Genomic DNA, 13,128 nt, shown 5'->3' on the forward strand with positions numbered 1-13,128 from the left:
AAACAGCTATGTCCAACATTCATGTATCAAATTCTTTGCTCACGAGTTAAATTATGAATACTATTTTAAAAATTGTGCGGGGCTGACGGAAGACTGGGGTGTGCCGAAATGAAGTGAGGTATACCGAAATGGTGCCGTGCTATACCAATCAACCAGATAAATTTCCAAAATATCTAGAGACATTAGTACAGGTCCATGGTCTTCTGAAGTTTTTTGGAATAATTTTGATCAGCTTTCTTTCGTGCGATAATATCTAAGAGTCAAAATTTAATTTATTGAACAATAAGAGATCTTCAGAATAATTAAAAATCAATCAGGAGATTTTCCACATTACTCAGAGATCATAGTGCTGGTCTATTTGTCTTCTGAAAGTATATGGAAAAATTCTTGATCAACCAACTTTTGCGAGAACTACATGATTTGATTTATTGAACAATTAGAGGTCTTCAGAATTGTCAAAAAACAGCTCATGCTGTTAAGAAGGAGTCATATCCAAGAAAGATGGTACATTGAGAATTTTCAAAAGCTTTTATCTGTCAAAGAACAGCTCAAGATACAAAGAAGGAGTCAACTCCAATAGCAACATAATTTATGAGTATTTTATGATAGAATTTTAAAAAGCATTTATCCGTTAAAAAACAACTTATAGTATAATGAAGAAAGGAGTCAACCCAAAGCAAGAAATGATTTGTGCATTTCCATTGCATTTTTCTAAAGAGAATAATTATTTGTGAATGCAGTACCTGTTCGGCTTTGGCAGGGTTTGAATTTGGCAACAAAGCAACAAAGCTGTTCGATTTTGGGACGGGGTTCGATTATGTATTTTCGCTCCATGCAATCACAGTTTTTAATAAAATTAAAATTATTAAAGTCTTAGTCTTGAAGATGATTCCTCCCTACTTCTCGGTGGTCCAACATCATCGAAATCATAAAATAAATTTCAAAATAAAACCGTTCGGTTTTTGCAACACTACATTTTCGGGCTTGTTGACAAAATACATATAACGGGGCAGGCTTGCTTCCACTCACTTGCTATAAAAAATATATTTTCGGATTTTTGGAATAGTTAGATGTTAAAATGACAATTTGTACCTGTTAGGTACAAGAAGACGCTGGAGGGCAAGTGTTTGACACATAAAACTAGTCAAACTTGCTTCCAGATAGTCACAATCGTCGATTTTACGACTCGCGAGCGCTCACTCTGAGTGAACGCTCACGAATCATAAAATCGCTGATTGTGACACTCTGAAAGCGAAATTGACTGGTTTTATGTGTCGAACACATAGTTTACAACTTCTTCTTTTAACTTACAAGTACAACATATCATAATAACATCTAATGACTTTATAACTTAGAAAAACATTTTTTTATAGCAAGTGAGTGGAAGCAACCCTGTAACGGGGGCATTGCAATTGATTAAAAAAACCAATACAACAAAATTATGGCTAACGTCTGTTAAAGCTACCGTACATTATGGCTATTGGCTATGGCAAACATGTTAATGTTCGGTCCAGAGCTGAGACTTTGAAGAAAATCGTTTTCTCATCCGATGATAGTGACAGAAGCGTCTGTGTAAAAATCGCGTGAGATCTTTCATTGAACATGACATTTGCCGACCCTGGTCCTAGTCACCTTTGTTTGTTGTTAAGTTTAAATTAGTTTCATTAGAAATCATTATTTATTTCTGAAAACTTCACACATTTCAATGCCGACAATGTGCATGTCGTCCATGACACGGTCCCTCGTTCTGTCGGTTTCATTTCAATTCCACCACACCCGCATAGAGAGTGCTTCGGATGGTGAGTTCAACCATCCTCTCACTAGCGTTTGTCATCGGTCGTTCTTTACTCTTCCTCGTTCTCCCCTATCAGTCAGTTACATTACCGTTGCATTCACCCTCACTTCACTTCATTCGCCGAATGGTACGACTCAGTGCCGGTCGATTCTTTTTTAATACGTGGTGAGTACGGTCCTACATTTTGTACGGTTTTTGGCTGAATTATTCTAAGCCGTTCAAATTCGTTTTCAAACTTTTACATAACACAGTGCTTCGCTAATCCGTAGAAGTGCCACCGCCAGAATGGGTGAAGCTCAGGGATTGACGGACAAGGAAGCGAAGGAGCTGCTGAAACTTCCCGATGTCGAGACGAAGGTGAGTGTGTGGGGTCATTTTAAATAGAATTCAGAGACCATCACCTACAAGCGGGGAAAGTTGGGAGTGAGGGGTTAAGTTGCATGCATTTGAATAATGAACACTTTGATGGCAATTGTGTACCTTTCCGGAGAGGGAATGATTTACGCATCATTGAGGTGCAACAGAATTGGGTCATTCGTTTGATTAGATTAAAGTTTTAACTTTTAAGCAATTGAACATAAACCAACGATATTTGATAACCCTCTTATCGCTTGTTCTTGGAATGTATTTTTAATGTTTGTCTTGTGTGTTATCTATACGCCTTCAGCTGATAAGATATGAGATTCAATGATGATTTTCAGATTCTGTTCAGGTGATCTGTCCAGAGAATTGTTTTCCTCAATGCATATTTTGTATCTGTTGTGCGGAAATTTATCTACCGTCACCAACCTGTTGGTGTGAGTGCTAACATTTCCGTGATGGATGCACTCTGTGAGCAGACAAGATCTTGTTGATTTTGGCGCTCGCACTGACTGCCGGTTTGAGTGATGCTAAACTGTTTACTTATTATTGTTTGAATACACCATAAGCCTTTCAATTAGGTATATTTCTGCTTTGGTATGAGGAATGAAGGCGCCTTGACATATCTACGTTGGTGATGTTTTTGTTTTTATTTGTCACTAGTTGGTGTATTGGTGATGTAATACAGTTGCAGTATTTTTCAGCTAGATTAGAATTTGCATATCTAGATTTGCGTAAACGGCGTGTTTTTTTCTTCAAAATATCTTAAGCATGTAGGGGAAATATCGGCTTCGGCAATATCTTAACCTATTACCGTCAGGTGGGTAAACAAAGTCCGAGAGCACTCAAATTTGGCCAATAGATGCTCTGAAACACAATGTATCCACATGCCAAAATTGAGCTCTCAAGGACGTTATTTACCCCCTGACGATAATAGGTTAAGGTATTGCCGAAGCCGACATTTCCCCCATATGATCGATTGATTTACAATGTCTGTCAGAAAATGTATGATCGCAAACGGGGAGAAGTTAATTAATGTTCACTTGAAAACTAGAATATTTTCCAACAATAAGTGCGATGCACGAACAAATACCTTTTAAACAAGCATTGACCACTGAATTCTGTGCTAAAATGCATGCATGCTGAATCAAGTGCGTATTTAAGAAGCAACCTTGACTGCATGTATAGAGTTTAGATTTCACCTTAAAATTTTTTTAACAAAAAGTTTTAAAATTGATTAAAGATGCTAATATTCAACTCTGTATTGAAGTTGATTTGGATTGAAATACTGACTGTAACGTTCAAATCAAGCATTACAGTTATAATTCAGGCTCCCAGAATATAAATCCGGCATAATCAAATTTACAGAAATGGGAAATAAATTGCAAATGAGTCTTAATGAAGGCTGCAAATATACAGATAAAAACAAAATGTTTCTCAGAATTATGAAATCGTTAGATGTTATGATCATATTGTTTATTTCTAAGGTACAAGAAGAGGTTGCAAGTTATGTGTTTGACCAGGGTAGCCAGCCAACCGGGAAAACAGAGAAATAACCGGGAATATGTCAAAGACCCGGGAATTTTTAGGAAGTGTCCTTTTTTGGCCCTGCCGGAATCGGTTCTGGGTATCCAGATGTGACCAGATCCACCTGTTGGTCGATGACCTGATGTTTATTTACTTCTTGATGCAAAATAATACGTGATGAGTCGTCGGACGGTACCAGTACGTGAGGATTTGAAAGTGTTTGTTTTTTAGGCCGTGTCAGAAACGGTTTCGGGTATCCAGATGTTGCTAGATCCACCTTTAGGTCCATGGCACGATATTTATTTACTTCTGGATGAAAAATCATAAATTTTGAGCCGTCGGGCGGTACCAGTACATGTGTTTTTGAAAGTGTTTTTTTGAGGCCCTGCCAGAATCGGTTCTGGATATCCGGATGTGATCATATCCACCTGTGTGTTCATGACATGATGTCTTTTTACTTCCGGATGGAAAATCATAAATTTTGAGCCGTCTGACGGTACCAGCCTGTGATCTTCAATGACAGTCGAACCCAACTAACAATTCTAGCTGCCGATTAGCTTTTGCCTGTGCATGCTGGTCTGCAGCTACAATTTTTTGTTGAGAAGGCTCTCCCAGTATTTTTTTAACTAGAAAATAAACAATCATGTTGTCGAATATTTCATCCAAATCAGTTGTTAAAATGAATCGAATCCTAGTCACCCTAGTGAACCGGAAAATCAGGAAAACCTCCGACGATCTCGGAATGTCTCCTAGGTTAATGGAACTTGTCTAGTATAAGATAGGAGCGGGCTGGCTGGTTTTGAGCCAAACGAATTGTCAAAGCCAGAGCCAATCGAGCAGCGCCTATCTTGTTTGTATTAGCAGTGTTGCTAGAAATCACCTAGGCATAGGTTGCCAAGACAGTTTGTTTTGAATCCGCTCCTCTCTTATACTAGACCCTTCTATTTCATGTTTATTAGCATTAGTTTTAACATATATACGATATACGATGATGGTATGATATATGTTAAAAGTAATTCTAATAAACATGAAACCCTTCCAGTTGCCTCTGAAGAAGGCTGCCAAAACAGCCGAAACGTTGAACTTTGTTGATGTTTTTGAAAGTTCCCTGAAATTTTGTAATCTTCACCGAAGTTCTCGAAACTTCCTCGAAACTCTTGGAAAATTTTGGATAAGTTCAAAAAACTTCATCGAACGTACAAGAAACTCAGCGAAACTTCAAAATTGTCAACAAAAAGTTCAAAGTTCCAAAATCTTCACAAGTTACAAAAATTTCAAAGAAGTTCAGCAAAAGCTTTCAAGTTCGTTTACCATCACCAAAGTTCAAATATGTTAAGCAAAGCTCCATTAAAGTCAGTGAAAGTTCAAGAGGTTCAGTGAAATGCGGACAACTTAAAAGAAGCTCTTGATACTTTAGTAAAGTTCAGAAAGTTTCAGCAATGTTTTAAAAAAATCAGTGATGTTTCAAACATTTTAGAAAAATTACAAATACTTCAGTGAAGTTCTAAGAACTTGCGATAAGCTCTGAGAACTTTGGAAATATTCCGAATACATTGGAGAAGTTTCAAGAACTTTAAAGAATTACTGTGATGAACAGCAAGGAATTTAGCTAAGGATCAAGAGCGCCCGCAAAGTTCTAAAAAGTTTAGCAATGATTCAGAAATATCTACAAAAGTCCAAGAATTTCAGAATAGTTAAAAAATTCAGCGATGTTTCAGAAACTTCATCAAAGTTTGTATATGTTTACAAAAAGTTCATAAATAAATATCAACATGACGGTTTAGTGTGATAATTTATTAACTACATAGATACAGTTCTGAAGATGATAGGTTGATAGCTCCGCTAGAGTACACCAGTATGAAAATTGAACAGAAGTTGAAAATGAGCAAAGGCCATAAATGCGACTACTAGTCAAACGCTTTCAGACACTTAGACTATATGTTTTTAGTATTACTTCTACGTGAAGTCAACGATTTACATAGTTGAAGATGCTGATTTCAAATGACGGACTGTAGTGGTAATTTTTATACGATAGATGGAGTAGATGAAAGCATAGAGTTGATAGTTCCGTTAGAGTACGGCAGTGTGAAGATTGTATATAGATATTAGAATAGCGAGCTAGGACAACTTTTCAGGAAGGTACAAATCGGTTTTTTCATCTCTCTTTACCAAACACCCCCTTTGGAGAGGGATGGTGAGGGGTGTCCCCCCGCCAGTGGTGGCTGAGCAGAGTTTTAAGAAAATTCCGATGATAATTCCAAGGTCACCCGAGATTAATTATTTGAATTTGATAAAAAAAAACCTCAATTAATTTCCAGAAGAATTTGGAGGAGAAATCCAATATAATTACAAAAGTGTAAGACAATTCTGAGGTGAGTTGCATAAGAATTCTAAAGAGAATTCAAGCGATTTTTGGATTTTATTATGGAATGAAGGTTCAGTTAATTCATTTATTAAACTATAAAATTCGAAGAGAATCTAAGGATGAATTTCATGAATTTTATTTAGTATTCTGCACAAAATTACTTAAATTAAAAAAATCCCTGAGATAATCTCAAATTTATTTTAGATTATTTATGAAAAGAACTTTGTTAATTAAAATTACTTAAGATACTTTATAAAAGTTCTTCTTTTACTTTTATGTCACTTCGTTAAAGTTTAATGAACTTAAACACATCAGGAAATCCCGTAGAAATTCAGGAAACTTTGTTGAACTTTAGAGAACTTTGTAGAACTTCAGGAAACTTTGCAGGAAATCATGGAAGTTCTTAATAGTTCAGAACGTCGTGAAACTTCACAGAAGTGCTGGGATGTTTTTCATAGTTTATGGAACTTCAGAAGTTCATCCAAAATTATAAAATTTTAGTGAACTTACTGGAAATTCCGGAAAATTCGTAGAAGCTCAGGGTGTATTGTCAAAGTTCAACATACGTACTTCTTAGAACTCCAGGGTTTGGTTTTGGAACTGAATGGAAATTTTGGGAACTTTGTTTTGCCCAGATGTTTAGGAAAATTCGTAGAAAACGTTCCTGAATTTTGGAGAAGACCAAGGATATCCTTAGGTCATAGTCGAATTGAGAGAATTGAAATAATAATAATTATGGAACTTGGAAGAAGTTGAGAAGATTTTTAGGAATTAAAGATTAAAGAATTTTGTAGATGTCCAAGGGAACATTGGAGCAATTTTTTCTCCCCTCTGAATTTTGTTTGGTGGCCTTCACCACCTGCTGAGTATGGTGCTGCATCTCTCACATTTTAGTCTTCAGATTGGTTCCCAAACTGTTTAAGCCTACCTTGGAAATTCTTTATAAATTCTCTACTCTGTGTCGCAGTAGATTGAAAATTTGTCGATATTCCAGAAGTATGAAAATTCGTCGAAGTCTCAGAATCTCTGAAGTTCTCAGAATTCGACACCTAGGCTAGGCTAGGCACCAAGATTAAAAACATTGAAATTTGATTTTCCATTGGCCTAATGTCCTTCGGTCCAACGTTATTTGGCCTAATGTCGTTTGGCTTAGTGGACTTTGGTCTAGCGTTCTTTGGCCTAGCATCCAATGGCCTATCGTTCTTTAGCCAAGCGCTTTTACTGTTCCAAAATGTTATAAAATATAGTTAAAAATGTGATGCCTGGAGCTTAATTTTTTTCCTTGTATCAAAATCATACACGTTAGGGTAGGCTCCAGGTTTGAAAACATGAAATTTGAGTTATCTTCAACCTAATATTCAACGACCTAATGTCCAATGGCCTAACGTCCAGCGGCATAGTATCCTTTCCAAGCAACATTGCAAGTTTTATGGTGGTTTTAAAGTATTTTACAAGTCTTAATCATGGTCTACAGAACCCTTAGAAATCCATAAATACTACGTGGGTAGTGTCCAATGGCCTAATCAAGCAACATTGCAAGTTCTATGGTGGTTTGAAAGCATTCTACAAGCCTTATTAATAGTCTACAGAACCCTTAGAAATTCAGAAAAGTTATTTCAGTAGTGTCCAATAGCCTAGTGTCCAATGGCCTAGTGTCGCTTCTAAGCAAGTTTTGCAAGTTTTATCGTGGGTTTAAAGCATTATACAAATCTAAATCAATAGTGTCTAATTACAAAAAATCTAATGGCCTAATGTATGGCGGGCTAGTGTCTAATGGCCTAGTGTCCAATGGCCTAGTGTCCAATGGCCTAGTATCTAATGGCCTAATGTCCTTTCCAAGCATCAAGTTCCAAGTTTTATGGTGGTTTGAAAGCATTCCACAAGCCTCACTAATGATCTACAGAAAAATTATTTGGGTAGTGTCCAATGGCTTAGTGTTCAATATCCTAGTGTCCACTGTCCGGGTGTACAGTAGCCTAGTGTTCAATGGCCAACCCAAGCAACATTGTAAGTTTTATGGTGGTTTTAAAGCATTTTACAAGTCTTAATCATTTTTTTTTTATATCTTTATTAAGGAGACTTTCAGCCCTGGGCTCAGTCTTAATCATGGTCAACAAAACTCTAATTAATCCAGAAATGTTACTTGAGTAGTGTCCAATGTCCCAATGTCCAATGGCCTAGCGTCCAATGGCCTAGCGTCCAATGGCCTAGCGTCCAATGGCCTAGCGTCCAATGGCCTAGCGTCCAATGGCCTAGCGTCCAATGGCCTAGCGTCCAATGGCCTAGCGTCCAATGGCCTAGCGTCCAATGGCCTAGCGTCCAATGGCCTAGCGTCCAATGGCCTAGCGTCCAATGGCCTAGCGTCCAATGGCCTAGCGTCCAATGGCCCAGCGTCCAATGGCCTAGCGTCCAATGGCCTAGCGTCCAATGGCCTAGCGTCCAATGGCCTAGTGTCCAATGGCCTAGTGTCCAAAAGCCTAGTGTAATTACCTACCCTAGCGACATTGCAAGTTTTATGGTAGTTTTACAGCATTCTACAAGCCTAAATAATGGTCTACAGAACCCTTAGAAATTCAGAAAAGTTACTTGGGTAGTGTCCAAAGGCCTAGGGTCCAATGTTCTAGTGACCAATGTCCTAGTGTCCAATATCCTAGTGTCCAGTAGCCTCATGTCCAATGGTCAACCCAAGCAACATTGCAAGTTTTATGGTGGTTTTAAAGTTTTCTACAAGTCTTAATCATGGTCTACAGAATCCTTATAAATGCAGAGAAGTCCCTTTGGTAGTTTCCAATGGCCTAGTCTCCAATAGCCAAACGCCCAATGGTCTAGTGCCCAATCAACACGTTTTGGAAATTTTTAGTTTGTACGGAAAGCAGATTACCGGGGCTCAAATTAAGACGTTTTCAGATTAAAAACAGTCAAATTACCCAGTATCAGCAAAATATTCCCTATTTTAATGGAGCATGAAAAAAAAATGTACTTGTTCTGTTTTCAAACCAACAAACGACTCACAAACCCGTTTTTTCACCGTCATTTTCTAATGATACTAGGCACATTCTACATGCAAACCACTTTCTGGATGCTTTCCAAGTGCATATTTTTGCAAAAAGTAGTAAGTAGCTGTTTACACAAAATGATACAAGTTTTCATCCAGTTTTGAAAATCAGCTAACGAATCTTTGTCAAAAGGTCAAAGGGACAAAAGGTCGAACGAACAGAAGACTGAATTGAACTTAGTGGGACAAAAGGTTGAATGAACAAAGTCGAATTGAAATTAGAGGGACAATAGGTCGAAGGGACTAAAGGTTGAAAGGATAAAAGGTCGAATGGACAAATGTTCGAATTGAACTTAAAGGAACAAAATGTCGAAGGGACTAAAGGTCGGACTGAACTTAAAGGGACAAAAGGACGATTTGATAAAAAGTCTAATTGAACTTAGAGGGACAAACGGTCGATTGACTAAAAGATCGAAATGTAAAACAGTCAAAGTGGACAGAAGTTCAAAAAAATCAACATCAATATTGAAAAAATACTGTTTAGAAAATTCCGCTCAGAGTTTAAAAGAACTTTAATAAAATGCTATGCATATACTCCCAAAGAACTGCTCATCATTTAAAGAAGAAATGTATTCTAGAGAAAGGCAAATATTTGTCTCTTTAAAATTGGCGCAGCTATCTAGTTATCTTATTTTTTCCAAAGAACTGCTCATGAGAGCAAAGCAAAAAATAATTGAGAGTTAGCTGCCCATTTTATCCCCCAAAATTTGACCGCTTAAGGGCGATTTTGTCAAAACTGAGTTTTTCAATGGAAATAGTAGCTCTGTTCTGAAAAAGTTTGGAAAGATAGCAATTTGGCTATCCCATCACATAAGAAGCAATGGTACGAAGAAACCTTCGAACGCGATTTTCAAGGATGGGCTTTCAAGATGTGGTATAAAGTAACAAGAATTATAACACTTATATTGAAGATCCTCTGATCATGCTGTGGATGTTATCTTACCTTTCCTTTCCTTGTTCAGACTGTATTCTTATAACATATCTTACATTAAATATGATTAGAAGCGTGTCTTCACTAACAACCGGCTTATTCAGCTTTTGATGAACCTAAATGTTTGTTAGGTACATTGCAATGAAAAATTCGACCTTCTTAATCTTCCACCGTTGATCGTTACTATTCCTCTTGAAACACACTCTAGACATGTTATAAGCATTTTTGTCTCAATATGTTGCATTTCTTTCGCAGGACTTCCTCTTCCAGCAAACAATGTACCGAATCAAGGATCCCCGTGCGTCCCTTCCCTTCTACAATGAAGTCTTGGGAATGAACTTGCTGTGCAAATTGGATTTCCCGGAAGCCCAGTTCTCGCTGTACTTCATGGGGTAAGTTCGCGATAATCGAAACAGCCTTCATTACTCACCCTACCGCATTGCAGCTACGAAGACATTGGCAAACAGCCCGCCGATCGGAAGGAATGCATTAAATGGGCCATGAGTCGGAAAGCCACTCTGGAGTTGACGCAGTGAGTAACGTGAATTTTCCAACATGACAGACTCGTTCTTAACATCAACCCTTCCATTGAAGCAACTGGGGCACGGAATCGGATCCGGACCAGAAGTACCACAACGGAAACGCTGAACCACGGGGCTACGGCCACATCGGAATCATGGTGCCGGATGTGACGAAGGCATGCGAACGGTTCGATCGGCTCGGTGTGGAATACGTGAAGCGTCCCGAGGATGGCCGCATGAAGGGGCTGGCCTTCATTAAGGATCCGGACGGCTATTGGATCGAGATCTTCAATGCTTCCACGGTGGCCTAGATGTAGATGAGCTTTTTTTTTGGAGGGAGAGAAAGTGCTTTTCTTGTTGTGGGGGAAATGATGAAGGTTCAGGACGAGGCAACTCTTGTTTTGCATTGTTTCCATTTGGGTATACGCGTTGAAGAAATTATTGCCTTATATTTATTCGTTTTTGTCATGATTTTGATTACAGTATATAATAAATCGCAGAATATGAAAGTTGATGAGGGTATAACAAATTTGGTGCTTGATTTCTGTTCTGAAGTTCCATTATTTTAAAGTTTTTGTACACACTAACCGTTGTATAAATAGGGGAAATGGATGTACTGTCGGTCTAAATGCCCCCAATTTGGACCCATACATAAATTCAGCAATCGACTATTTTTTCAATAGCGACCAAAAATATCCATTACTACCGTCCCAATCACGCGGTCCTCTAGATAAAATTGATAAAAAGCAGATTTTTAGCGATGGGCCCAATCTTAGATCCATAGGCTAACATTAGAGCCATTTCCCCTATATTTAAAACAGTGAAATTCATATTTCTGAATTGGTAAGCTTCTTAAGCTTTGTTGAATATATCTATTTCAGGTTTCGCATCATAGATAATGCACCTACTATATCTTTAAGACCAGGCATGGAAAATCATTTGCATTCATTTCGTGCATTCATTTACATTCATTTGCCCCTAACTTTTTTCCCTTATGCATCACGAATTAGAGCGGGCAGAACTCGTTACTGTTTTTCAGAGAATGTAAAATACATTCACTGAAAAACAGTAGTGGATTCTGTTTGCTCTGGTTCATTATGCATAAGAGATACGGATTTGAGTTCTTAACAAAAGTTGTAGCTTATAACAAAACCTACAAAAGTTAATACATCATTTTGCGGAATTCTGTTGATGAAAAAAGTTAGGGGCAATGGGGCAAATGAATGTAAATGAATGCACGAAATGAATGCAAATGATTTTCCATGCCTGTTTATGACGATTGATAAAGAAAGTTGCATTATAATCCCCAGATTATTAATATTGTTCGAATTGGTGTAATTTCATTCCAGTAGCTATTAGAGGTCGTTCTAGACTCAAAGATGATGTTCTGTGCTAACAAATATTATTTACCTAGATCTTTTTTTTCAATCTCTTGGAATGAAAAAGTTGCGTACAAGTTTTAACAAATAACTACACTGTCGCTGAGAATTATTCAAAATTACATAAGATTTCACTTATTTTGGCAAAAATCGGGGTTACTCATGCAATGAATAAATGCAGTATTCAAGAATTGCATAGATATTGCGAAAATGAGTAACGTCTACTCAATTGTATGTACCTTTTTTCTCGATTTATAAGTAAGTACCGTTTACCGTTGTTTGTTTTTTTTCCAGAAATGAGTGAAATAACACTCAATTTAGAATTAGTCTCAGTGGTGGTGGTTAGCGTGACTGCCTCTCACTCTAAAGGGCCTTTGGTTCAATCCCAGTCGGCCCGTCGGGATTTTCTGAGGCATAAAATTTCTGACCACGACTTCCTTCGGAAGGGAAGTAAAGTCGTTGTTCGATAGGTAAGGGTCCAGGTGTGGGAGCTGCCTCCTTAGCGTCAGTAGCTTTGGTACTCAGTGTGGGAAACAAGATCAACGGAAAACAAATCAATGAAAATAAAAGAACGACCGTGTATTTTTATGGTTTGTACAAGTTCTTTTGGTTTGAGCCTATGCTAATTAACAGTCATACATTCAAAAAAAATATCACATATCTAATGGATGAAATCCATTAAAGATCACAAATCCTGTGATCCCTTAGCTGCAAATACCTCCACAAAATCACATGAATATTATGAGGCCGTTGAAATTCATTTGAAAAATCATATAAAAATAATGTGATCGCATAAATCTTATGTGAAATTCAGATGAATTCCATTAATTTCGATTATGCATGCAAATCATGTGAATTTCCAATGGAAGCTGTATGAAAACTATTTTCGGTGTAACTTAAGCGGTAAACAAACGAGGAATCGAGAAGCGTCAATTTTCCCAAACATATTCAGCAGGGTGGCCAGCAAACATGGAAAACCGGGAATACCGGGAAATATCCGGGAATTTGAAAAGTAACCGGGAAAACCGGGAAAGAAAATATTGAAGATGCGGGACTTTGGAAACAAATATTTTTAAAAACCGAAACTGTATTATTCTTTTCCGGTCTTTGTTCAAAATTCTCATGATATTAATTCCAGAATTTACCTGAAATTCTGGTCTGAATTATCATGGAATTCTTCTGAAATAAATCAGAA

The 13,128-nt window shown here is 37.5% G+C and overlaps 1 protein-coding gene across 1 annotated transcript; it reads left to right on the forward strand.

Annotated features, from left to right (window-relative positions):
• The first annotated feature begins 1,876 nt into the window (after positions 1 to 1,876).
• Glo1 (Glyoxalase 1) lies at positions 1,877 to 11,051 on the forward strand. The gene is made up of 5 exons (XM_065231595.1): positions 1,877 to 1,960; positions 2,047 to 2,152; positions 10,289 to 10,425; positions 10,479 to 10,565; positions 10,628 to 11,051. Exons 1-5 carry the CDS (start codon positions 1,920 to 1,922, stop codon positions 10,863 to 10,865), a joined length of 609 nt encoding a protein of 202 aa, XP_065087667.1. The 5' UTR covers positions 1,877 to 1,919; the 3' UTR covers positions 10,866 to 11,051.
• The last annotated feature ends 2,077 nt before the right edge of the window (positions 11,052 to 13,128 follow it).

The sequence above is a fragment of the Ochlerotatus camptorhynchus genome, unplaced genomic scaffold (genome assembly GCF_037179485.1).
Source record: "Ochlerotatus camptorhynchus isolate MF236.1 unplaced genomic scaffold, CSIRO-AGI_Acam_v1.1 ptg000357l, whole genome shotgun sequence".
Lineage (NCBI taxonomy): Eukaryota > Metazoa > Arthropoda > Insecta > Diptera > Culicidae > Ochlerotatus > Ochlerotatus camptorhynchus.